Consider the following 12,513-nt stretch of genomic DNA (forward strand, 5'->3'; position numbering starts at 1 on the left):
TGTCATGTGGAACAGGACACAGGTAAAGGGTTATTCTGTTTAGATAAAGGGTTATTTAAAGGGTTATTTCTGTTTTAAAATGTTTATATTTTCTTGGTTAATGAACCCCCCCAACTCCCAAACATAGTTTTGCAACTCAGTAGCGCTCAGTACAGTTCAGCATGAAAAATAAGAAATATATAGAAATAAAAAGGACAGTTGCACTGGATCTTTAACATATTTGGATTAGAATTTGTGTTTATTTGCAGTACCTTTTAGGCATTTTCCAGGCTGTGGTAAATTGCCTGTTGTGGGAAGCAGTGTGGCCATGGTTGCATGCAGATGTAGATATTTACAGACCATTTGTGGTGGTGAGAAGGCGGGGCTGAAAGAGACTTGTATGAAGCAGCAAAAGTCTGTACACAGAATGTAGAAGCAAACATCCCAAAAAGAGGACATGTCCACTAAAAAGAGGACGTATGGTCATTCTACTTGCTGTATCAGATCAGCTTCAACTCATCAGATTATTCATGTGACTGGAATCATGTGGTTTTCTAGTGCAGAGGAAAACAAAACTACAGAGTGTAAAGTACAGAGTGTAAAGCAGTTCTGTAGTAATTAAATTTTTTATGTGCTGTGGTTTTATTAAAAATTAAATTAATGGTTTAAACAGTTTCTCCCTGGCCACAAATGTCTTCAGTCAGCCAAGCTCTACTAATAAAGTAGTAAAACTGTATAGCCACCCCTTGGTATCATGCAAAACCATGTTGAGCTATTAAGTATGAAATATAAATAATTAAAAAGTAGATTATACTAAAAAACTAAAACGCCTGTTAACAAAAATACTGTTTCTCTGATGCCAGTGTATTTACATTAACTATCATTCAAAATTATTGCTGACACCCCTTATAATGAATCCATTGCTGACACAGATGCACAAATGCACGCACACACACACACAGCTTGTCTAGTCCCTGTAGAGAAGTACTGTCAATAGAATAGGACTACCTGGAGCAAATAACCTATTAACCTATTGACACCATGCCTAATGCTAGGTGTGGGTTAGGGGGGTATTATGCCTCCCAGCATTGAGCTTTGGAGCAGTGAAACTGTGTTCTCTGGGATGAGCTGGGGATGAAGTGGAGTGGTTATCATCCTGACCTCACTAAAGCTCTTGTCGCTCAAATCCTCAGAACAATGCTTTACAATCTAGTAGAAATCTAGTAGAAATCATCCTCTATCTTATATATGAGTCTTAAAGGTACAGTAACAAAAACAGTCTGTTCATTTCTACAGCAAAAAGAGAGGTTTATTATTATAATGACTGCATTAAAATGTTGGTCATGTGCCCCTAAAGTTTGTCCAGTCTAACCTCCAGCTTTCTGTTCTGTGCAGGTGGCGGGCATCCTTGTGGGAGTCACCATCATCGTGCTGGTGACCTCACCTCTGCTTCTGCTGGCATCTCCATGTATCCTGTGCTGCGTGTGCAAGCCCTGCCATAGGAAGAAAGGAGAGAAAAAGAAGAAGAAAAAGCTGACCAGAGAGCAGAAGTCCCCGGATTCAGTAGCGTAACATACTTTCTAAACCACGGCTCGTATTTGCAGTGCTGTATCATCTGCACTCTAGCACCATCTACTGTACTGTACTGCTATTACATGCCAAAAGTGTGCTGTGGTTGAGGAGCCCCTCAGTGCAAGCTGGATGAAAGGGTTGGAGATGGTATGTTGGACAGGGTTAACACTTAGCTCCACCCTTGACATTTTTTGTTAGGGTTTGGTAACTGACTAAAGTCGTGTTGATTGGATATCATTTCTTTATTGAAAGATTCTTTATATTAAAACAGTTATAGACTATTGGCAAGCTCTGAACTCTATTGATTTACTTTGACTGCTGCCATTGCTCCATTCTACACTGCACATGTGCACCTTTTCAGCCAATCAGATGTAGTCCTTTGGCGTTTCTCAAATCTCCTTGTTCCACATGTGCTAACTGGAGATTCTTAGTGTAATACGTGATATTTAAAAAAAAATTTAAGCTCCTTTTAAAAATTCAAGGTACAAGCCATCAACAATAGATGTCAAATGTAAAAAGTATGTCATTGCACTGAAACCCCTACCCCCAGGTAAGAGTTTCAGTAGGCATCATAAGCTCTGCGGTGCTCCTCCAAGACTGCTCGTTCAGTAGGTGATGTCATTTAGGTGGTGTAGGCAGGAACCCTCTAGAATACAAGGTTTCACAGTGTGTTTTTGTGCTGCAACTGGCCAATCAAGACAATCGAGAGTAGCTGCTTGCAGGTGGAGGAGGAGCTTAGCATATCTCATATATGGTACTTTTTATTTTACATTTAACCACAAACACTCCACAATGAAGACGAAGCTCTGTTATCATCCAGCTGACTCATTTTTTCTTTAGATAAATTAGTCAGTAGCTTATTTCATATGGCTTAATTTAAAGTGATGTTGGTCAGCCAGCTGTTGAGTGAAACATGCTGAAGGGAACCATAAGGGTGCATAGAGGCTGATCCTGAGCACCTCTTTGACCACCGAAATGGCAAAGGCCTACAGCTTCATGTGGACCACCACAAATGCTACAATTGGGATAGAGCTGGTGATAAGCCCTAAGTGTGTTATGTGGTTGCATCATAACTATACAGTTTAAATTATTATTGTTATTATTATTTTTTTTTTAGTTAACATTTCTTGCTATATTTTTGTTACTCACTAAAGCTGCATTTACTATGACTGTAAATGGATATACCATTGTTTACATTGGAGAGACACAGGAACATTGCAGCTCTCCTCCCCAGCAGAAGTCCAGGTGCATCAGGTTGTGTTTAGCAAACCCCACTCTTGAACAAAACCTCACAACTAGAAACTTCGCAATGTTTTTAAAGCCCTTTCCAGATGCAAGAGTGCCAAACACCATCACCTTGCACACAGCAAACCATGCCACAGCTATTCTAGTTATGCCATAGCAATCCACACCAACATGTAAATGCAGCATTAACAGTTAGCTTACTGCTGTACTGCTGAAGTAGAACAGGTAGTTCATTGAGGCTACATGTGTACAAATCCAAAGCTGTTAAACCTTTTAAACTGCCAGTGTATGTTAATTTACAGCACTAGTTTGGCAATACATAAAATTGCCATGATTTGCCCCTTAGCCCAGATGCAGTTTGCCCAGACATGTTTGGTATCTGAAGTTCAGGATGGGACATTTCTAACAAGCACTGAACATGAACTGTCACCAATTTCATCTTTGTAAATACAGGCCACAATCGTCATTGATTTTCTTAAAAAACTGTCAGTGCTATGTGTCCAAGTTTTCACATAAAAACTAGGGTCTCCTAAGTGGTGCAGCCATCTGTTGGCTGGGGAGGATGGCCCTGACTCAGGGTGATGTTTGTAACATTGGAGTGTAATTGGCTTTAAGGAAATTTTATAAAACAGCATTGATGGATCTTATTTGAACATTTAAGCTAAATTTGCAGTGGTTATTCACAAAGGCAGCCCTACCATTTCTCTCTCTAGGATTTTTCTAAACCACATTGATCAGCAAAAAAAATCCACAACAAGATCTGGGTTTGTTTTAAGTGAGATGAGATGAGAGACATTATGGCGTGTGTATTTACGGGGAGATAAGATTGGTGACAGTCCATTCTTTGTTGGCAACTTTAGCCTAGCATCTCCTGTTCTAAATTAAAGACAAACTTCCGATACCAAACATGTCTTGGCTGATTGTATCAAGGGTAAATCATGGCCATTTGACTTTGCACTGAACTTGAAGGAGGTGGTTTTTGGGTCTGGAGTCAGAGTCTAGCACTGTTTGCTGATTTCCCTTCTATAACAGACCAACAAAACCTACAGGAATCTGACCCTCTCAGACCGGAATTGCCCACCCCTGCTTTAGATTATTGAATGACATCAATGATGCTAAATACTAAAAATATAACCATAGACTTGATTCAGTGTTCAGTATCACAGGTCTCTACATGAAGGGCTCGTATGTGATTTGGGCAGACCATTCAACCCCACCTAATGTTTATATAAATGCACTGGTGGGGTTGAATGTTCAGTGTAAACCTGTGAAAGGAGGAGGCCTAAACATTTGACTCTACCCATATTCAGCTTGCATGGAGGGGGGGGGGGGTCATTGGGCCGGTTTGCCAGGCGCTAAAGTGCCTCAGTCTCCAGCATCTGGCAGTTGCTGGGTTTTTTTTGCCTTTCATCGTATTATGCATAAAAATGGTTTATTTAATATATAACAGCAAAAAAGGGACATGAGTGACCCTTTCTTGGCCAATGCAAATATATATTATATCTTCATGTTGTGCTTCATGGAAGCGGCACTGTATATTGTGTTTAAAGTATGAATATGACAGGACTGTAGCAGTAATCCAAATATATATAATATAATGTAATTCAGCTACAGATTTGATCATTTTCTTGTGGGGATCCAGACCAAAGGCTTTGATTGATTGACTTATTGTGTATTATAATGAATGTACATACTGTGTTGTATGAATGTGGATTCCGTTCTGTGTTTTTACATTTCTGTTAAATTTGTTTTTTCTTTTCTTTTTTTTTGACATCAGATATTTTGTATTACGTCATTACAGTAAAATAAATGAGGTACCAATAAGGAAATTGTGTGTTCGGCCAGATTCTGGTAACCAAAATAGCTTGATTTCATTGAAGTCCTTTTTTGGAACCCTCTTTGCTGTTTAAACTGGTTGGAGCTGACAGAAAGGTTAGTGTGTCTGTGTGTGTGTGTGTGTGTGTGTGTACAGCTCGGATAGCCACTCCGTACAATTGTGGTGAGCAGACAAGTATATCAGAAGTCACAACACATCCAACCTTAAGGCAGATTGGCTACAACAGCAGAAGACCACGCTGGATTCTGCTTCTGTCAGCCAAGGACAGAAAGCTGAGGCTGCAGATCACCAAAACTGGACAGTTGAAGACTGGAAGTGTAGCCAGGTCTGATGAATCTCGAGGCACACAGATGGGAAAGGACAAAATCCAATGTCCAGATTTTGGCACCAACAGCTTGAATCCATGGACCTAACCCTGTACACCAGCCAGGTGGTGTGTAATGGTGTGGGCCAAAAAAACATTAATACCAATCTCTTAACACCTGTCAATCATCGCTTGAATGGCATAGAATTTTTTGTAGAAGTATTGATGCTGACCATGTGCAGCCCTTCATGATCACAGTTTACCCCTCTCAAACTGGTTTTATCAACATGACAGTACGTTCAGTGGCTTCCTTCCCAGTCACTGGATCTGAATACAGTAGAACTCATTTGGGATGTGGTAGATTCACAGCATGATAAATCTGCAGGAACTGTGTTAACCAATCATGTCAGCATGGACCAGAAGCTCAAAGAAAGTTGTTTTCAGAACAAAGCAAAGGGAGGCCCAACACAGAAATAGCATAGCATAACTAATAAAGTTCCCGGTGAACGTGAGTGGACATTAGAAGGTACTACAGGTCAATTAACAGGTTTGTTTTTTAATTCTAATTAATTTTTATTCTAATTTCAGTCTCATTTTTCACCGATAAAGCTTACATTGCAATTTCCAATGTCAGCATGGTGCTAGAATAGTTGAAAAGTATGGAGAGGAGGAAAGTAGTGAAAGCTGGAGTACTGTTTGCCAAAGTGCTGCATTAAAAAGTACTGATGCTTTGTGATTTTAACGGCAGAAAACTATTTGAATAATAATAATACTAGTATTAATAATGGTACTATTTGTGTTAGTATATCAAAAAAATGCTGCATAAAAATAAAAAGATGTATAAAATTATTAATAATGAAACTAGTTGTTATAGTGTATATATAATATACTGTATAAAAATAAAAAGATGTATACAGTTATTAATAATGAAACTAGTTGTTATAGTATATATATAAAATACTGTATACAAATAAAAAGATGTATAAAATTATTAATAATGAAACTAGTTGTTATAGTATATATATATATATATATAACACTATAAAAATAAAAAGATGTATAAAATGAATAATAATGAAACTGTTATAGTATATAAATAAAATGCTGTATAAAAAATAAAAAGATGTATAAAATGAATAATAATGAAACTGTTATAGTATATAAATAAAATGCTGTATAAAAAATAAAAAGATGTATAAAATGAATAATAATGAAACTGTTATAGTATATAAATAAGACTGATCTTACGATTGAACTTACGAGCTACTGCCAGTGTGGAAGACATGTGAAATCCACACGGGGTAATAGTGACACCCTGCGGCTCAGTGCGGGACTGACGGTGAAAAACAAAGCGGGCAGGACAAGAACTAGGCGGAATTTGACATGTCGACCAACACAGAATTTTTCACAGGTAAATTGAGGCTTTTACACGATTGAGTTTAAGGTTTTTGCTGAAGTTTTGGGATACTGTAACATCTGTGCAGTAAACGTGGCACGAGAACAGAAAGTGGTCTTTGGTGAAACTCATTCAGTAGCATGAACTTCACACCCTGACCCTGAAGCTCAGCACAGCTGCTTTTACCTGATTCCGCTTGAACTGCAGTCCCAGAGGAGCTTGAAGAAGTGAGCAGAGGCCTGTTATGCGTTTAACATCTCCTGTTTTCTTTATGAAGGGATTTCCAAGATTCCCTATGTCCCAGATGCCAGTGCCCAGGAAGTGCTGTGTTTCAAACACTACAATGCCACAGAGGTAAGCAGAGGGGGGGAGCTGGTCCTGGCTGCACATTTTATACACTCATGTGAGCCTCATGGAGGGGTTGGAGCCCAGGTGTGCTGTGTAAAGTAAAGTAATCTTCCCTTACTGTCATCAGACTTATACACAACGTAATTATGTCCCTCACATATCCCAGCTTAGAGTGCCGGGTCAGTCATGCAGCAGAGAGGTGAAGGGCCTTGCTCAGGGGTCAAACAGTAGCAGCCTTGCAGATCTGGATATTAAGCCCACAGTCCTGTGATCAGCAATGAGCACGCAGTGAGCCACTGAGAGGGGTCTCAGAGACCAGTGAGGTTGCACTGGTCTGTTAGCCACCCTCCTGTCATTTGGTCAGATTCTCAGCTCAGAGAAGCTCCTAGGTGAGATTTGAGTGGAAATACAAGGTAGGTGTTTCTAATAAAGTGGCCAGTGAGTGAAGACCCAAAGCAGTGTTTCTAATAAAGTGACCAGATTGGAGGAATAAGGTATGTGTTTCTAATAAAGTGGCCAGTGAGTGAAAGTACAAGGTAGGTGTTTCTAATAAAGTGGCCAGTGAGTGAAGACCCAAAGCAGTGTTTCTAATAAAGTGACCAGATTGGAGGAATAAGGTATGTGTTTCTAATAAAGTGACCAGTGAGTGGATGTACAAGGTAGGGGTTTCTAATAAAGTGGCCAGTGAGTGGATGTACAAGTTAGGTGTTTCTAATAAAGTGGACAGTGTGTGGATGTACAAGGTGGGGGTTTCTAATAAAGTGGCCAGTGAGTGAATGTACAAGGTGAGGGTTTCTAATAAAGTGGCCAGTGTGTGGAAGCACAAGGTAGGGGGTTCTAATAAAGTGGCCAGTGTGTGGAAGAAAAAGGTAGGTGTTTCTAATAAAGTGTCCAGTGAGTGGTATCACAAGGTAGGTGTTTCTAATAAAGTGTCCAGTGTGTGGAAGAAAAAGGTAGGTGTTTCTAATAAAGTGTCCAGTGAGTGGTATCACAAGGTAGGTGTTTCTAATAAAGTGTCCAGTGTGTGGAAGAAAAAGGTAGGTGTTTCTAATAAAGTGGCCAGTGAATGCTCTCTGTGTGCAGGTTTTGCTGGGCAGACAGATGGAAGACTGGCTCAGGTTCTCTGTGTGTTACTGGCACTCCTTCTGTGGAACTGGTAAGAAGGCTCCGTCAGCACTGCAGACCTGTTCAGTATGCAGTGCAGTAATTACTATCGTACAAGCTTCTCCTTCAATAGACAATTGGCAGTTAAGCGGCGGGGCTGAAAGGCCAGAGCAATTTAAATGAACAAGCATCAAGCACCATTAGCATACTCAAGATGCGTAACACAGCTGCCTGCCGCCACAGACGATGGCTCTCATCAGTGGGGCACAAAAGCGGGATCTGTTGGGAACACTCTGCCTATAAATAATAGATATTTTGTGGACGGGGGCAGAGTTAGCTCAGTTAATTGCTGGCAGTGAATCGTGGGAGGCAGCATGACAGCAAATATTACTGAAATGAAGCAGTTTATTTATGTCCTTGTTTTAATATGACTGGACTGGAGGAGGTTTTGTGTTATTAAAATACACAACATGCTTTTATTAGTATATCATCTGTATCATCAGTGCTTAAAGAATACTGACCAACTACAGAGAGTGTGAGTAGTCCTGTTTCATTAGGTGGAGTAAAATAAAGTACTGTGGGGGAGTATTTGGAAATGCAGCTACTGGTGAAGTTTGTCTGCATGACTAATTATCGTGGTAAATATCGTGTATTGTATAAATGTCTTTAAATATTGTGAAATGGCATTTTTACCATATCGCCCAGCCCTCCTTTAAACAACAACATTCGCTGCATGGTAACTGGATAGTTGGTAGTGTTGTAATCAAAATCACTAGAGGTGGAACCAAGGGTAAGACACATCAAGTCCCAGTCAGGACAGACACCAGGAGTAGGCAGGACTGAGTCGAGTCAAGAATATAAATAAAAATAAATGAAGCATTTGCATTTTTTGTTGTGAGTTTTAGTAGCTGATGGTAAAGGTCAGCTCTTAATGTTAGTCTGTGATTTATTTTAGTGTAGTGTAGTAGGGGTATTATTTAGTAACTACGGGGACTTCTGTATAAACTGGTGGGGCTATACTTTGGCAATAAAAGTTTGTAATTACACTTTCGGCCCTCTGGCAGGCCATAACTAGCTGCATTATGGCTTAACAACAGGGTCTTTAGGGTGAACCTGGAGAAATCTCTGTCTGAATACGGTCCAAATTACATTTACATTTACATTTACGGCATTTAGCAGACGCTCTTATCCAGAGCGACTTACAAAATGCTTTGCTATTTTCCCAAGAATAACCTCAGCTAGTTAGAATAGACTAATAGTTCAAAGATACCGCTAAGCTTTAGACATTACTAAACACACGACAATAAGGTGACATAGTACTCTGCTATTCGTCCAAGTACTCTGGGAAGAGGTGGGTCTTCAGTCTGCGTATGAAGACAGCGAGCGACTCTGCCGTTTGGACACCCAGGGGAAGCTCGTTCCACCACTTTGGTGCAGGACAAAAAAAAGCCTGGACGCTCGTCTTCCGAAGCTTGAAGGGCTCTAAATTAGGGTTACAAAGGGGTGGAAATTTTCAGATAAATTTCCAGTAAATTACCGGTAACTTTCCATGGGAACTTTAGCTCGGGACAGGTGATTTCTAGAAGTCTGACACTCACCACTACTGAAAGCACACATTTGGAGCAAAGGACTGCCTAAAGTGAAAACACTGAAACAAGACACTATTAAATCCAGGTGTAATCTCACAGTTGCTCGCTGTCTGATAAATCAGAAAAGTTTAATAAGCTAATTTCATTTGAGACTAGTTTACCAAGACTAGCAGACTAGCAGGAGGTTAGCTTATCAAGGCCAGCATAGGCTAGCTACCTATATTTTTTGCCTCAATCGGTTTCTGTAACCAAGAATGAATACTTATTACTTATTCTTTATTAACATCAAATCAAATAAAGCGTATTTTCCAACAAGCTAGTGCTGAGTGTCAGGTTTCTAGAAATCATCTGGACATATGCTGTGATATGCATGTGATAGAGGAATGAACAGTAAATGCAGGGGGTGTGTGCTCTCAGTAGCCCTTCATTGTGTAATGTGTAATGTGCCTGGCACTGAGGAACAGATTCCGTATCATATCTAATTATTTTGGCCAAGATTGTGTGTAAGTTTCTTACCTTTAGCTTCAAATATTCCCATTTTATTCCCGTTAATTCCCCTACTTTGAAAATTCCCGGGATTTTGCAGCCCTAGTCAAAATTCTTGGAAGACGTTTCTATGGAAATACGAGATGATGATCAAAAGCTTGTTTCACTTTGACCTGTTTAACATCATAGTTCCATCGTTTCCACAATCCTCAAGAAGCCCTGAATATCGAGTTACGTTTGGTGACATGATGTATTGTGATGTTACATCTTTGCCATATCGCCCATCCTTACCTTAGACATGAATCTGCTTCATTCACTCTTCCATCAGGTGCAGACCCATTTGGGTCACCCACCCTCCGCAGGCCGTGGAACGAGGGGGACAGTGATATGGAGATAGCGAAGAAAAGACTCAGTGCAGCCTTTGAGTTCTTCATAAAACTTGGTGTACGGCAGTTCCTTTATTTCTTTTCTTTTACAAGACAACCATATGAGGAGGGTTAAAACCCAGAACTCACAGCCCTGTCATTAATAGCCGGGTGCTTTAACCACTGAGTCACTGCACCGACACAGGCCTAATTGGCAAAAGGTGTTTCAATCAAGGAGATGAGATTGGAAGTGTGGACTTCACACATGCTTTGCCTATTAGATAAAGGCACACAAAGCCTGGCTTCTTCTTGAGCAAGACTGTTTGGTGCGAACCATGACTCATAAGATAGAAGGAGATGCATGAAGCTGGAAAAGGCAAAAAAGAATGCAAGGGTAACAGCAAAAGACCTACAGAAGATTCTACAAATGGTGTTCATAGAAGGTTTGCCACTTGGCACCTGGATGTTCAGTTCAATTCAGATTTATTTAAATGGCGCTTTTCACAATGAATGTGATCACAAAGAAGCTTCTCAGAAATCTGGGTCTGAGCCTCTTTTTAACAAGCCAAAGGCGACTGTGGCAAGAGAAAGAAACCTTGAGAGAAACCACGATTTTAAAAGGGGATCTCATTTTCCTATAGTAGACACCGGACCACCGCATGAGCTATAGAGGGCTGTTCATTTAAGGCACCACCGAAATAGTAATGAAGCATTTATGTTGCCAAGTATTTATTTAAATGTAAACCTTATTACGTTCATTTACATGTGTAAAAAATAAACCAGCTAACCAAATTAATACAGTTGAAGAGCTCACTACCTCCTTTTTGGTTCCAGGTGAAGTACTACACTTTTCATGACAGGTATGTGTTGGACTTTATATAAGTCCTTCAATAGTCACTCAGATTAAAGTTTTTGGGTCTTCTGTAAGTGCAAATGTGTCTGTTTTAGGGACATGGCCCCTGAGGGCCACACTCTGGAGGAATCCAATAAGAACCTGGATGAGATAACAGACCGGGCTCTGCAGCTTCAGAAGCAGACAGGAGTTAAGGTGCTTTGGATCACCTGCAACCTGTTTGCCCATCCCAGGTCAGACCCATTAGATCCCAGTCTGTGTTAGTTTCACTTAAAGACACTTGTGATTCTTCAACCTTTTACCTAGAAACTTGATTCTGAGTATTGTACACCTGCAGGTATATGAATGGAGCCTCCACTAACCCAGACTGCCATGTTTTGGCCTATGCTGGAGCCCAGGTGAAAAAGGGTCTAGAGATAGCCAAGAAGCTGGGGGCCGAAAACTTTGGTAAGAGTAGGCTTTGCAGTTGTGCTGAGAAGGGACATAAATCCCCTTACCCTACTCTACTCAATCAGTCACGTTTACTACCCAAAATTGCCCTGAGGCTGTGAAGCTAATGTAGCTAGCAAGTCATTTTTGCTTTATGTTGTACATAGGCATGCAAACGTTTGGGCACCTCTGGTCGCAATGTCTGTAACTGTGAATAGTTAAGTAAATAATATATGACCTGATCTCCAAATAGCTTAAAATGTCATTTTCTTCTCAATATTATAAGCCAGGTTGGTGTGTTATTTTTGTTTGGTACTCAGAAACTCTTACCAAGGTGTCAGACGTCAGTTAGCTTGTTAGGTCTACAGCTTATTCCCAGTCATTGTTATGAAACTCCTCAAACATTGTGCCAACAGTCAGCAACCTCTGTCCCTGCAGCTGCTTAGCACTCTGGAAATTAGAAAGGCAAACCAAAACCCTGGTTGACTGCAAGAGACACTAAGGAAGATTTATTTAGCTGTCGAGTGGGGGTGCACTGTTCTACTGTGCAGCGACACCTGCTCAAATTTGACCTTCATGAAAAGGTTCTCAGAAGAAAAATGTTCCTGTATTCCTGCACCACAATATCCAGCATCCGAACTTTTCAGAAGAACATCTAAACACACCTGATGCATTTTGGAAACAAGTTGTGTGGATTAATGAAGCTAAAACATACATTGTAAAGGTATGTTTGGAGAAAAAAGGGTGTGGAATTTCCTGAAAAGTACACCTCTCCAACTGTTAAGCACAGGGGTAGATCAGTCATGCTTTGGGCTTGTGTTGCAGCCAGTGCAAAAGGAACATTTGACTGGAAGGAGGAAGAATAAATTGAAATGAAATACCAACAAATCTTTTAAAATCTGGAAACAAACATCACACTGTCTGTAAAATATTTGAGGATAAAAAGAGGGTGGCTTTAATAGCAGTGTAATGCTATTTAACTTTTACATGCCACTGTAATTGTGTC

The 12,513-nt window shown here is 40.2% G+C and overlaps 1 protein-coding gene across 2 annotated transcripts in view; it reads left to right on the forward strand.

Annotated features, from left to right (window-relative positions):
- rnf144b (ring finger protein 144B) overlaps positions 1-12,513 on the forward strand; it is a 33,053-nt gene that overhangs the window by 13,783 nt on the left and 6,757 nt on the right. The window contains exons 1-7 of one of the 2 annotated variants that reach the window (XM_072692285.1): positions 6,260-6,348; positions 6,611-6,687; positions 7,765-7,837; positions 10,189-10,304; positions 11,060-11,085; positions 11,174-11,311; positions 11,416-11,525. In XM_072692285.1, coding sequence (XP_072548386.1) covers positions 6,321-6,348; positions 6,611-6,687; positions 7,765-7,837; positions 10,189-10,304; positions 11,060-11,085; positions 11,174-11,311; positions 11,416-11,525 — 568 coding nt within the window. In that variant the 5' untranslated portion in view covers positions 6,260-6,320. Of the gene's footprint in view, positions 1-6,259; positions 6,349-6,610; positions 6,688-7,764; positions 7,838-10,188; positions 10,305-11,059; positions 11,086-11,173; positions 11,312-11,415; positions 11,526-12,513 lie in introns of those variants that run through there. The other variant, XM_072692286.1, reaches the window with a different exon arrangement.

Source organism: Salminus brasiliensis, chromosome 1 (assembly GCF_030463535.1).
Source record: "Salminus brasiliensis chromosome 1, fSalBra1.hap2, whole genome shotgun sequence".
In the NCBI taxonomy this organism is placed as follows: Eukaryota; Metazoa; Chordata; class Actinopteri; order Characiformes; family Bryconidae; genus Salminus; species Salminus brasiliensis.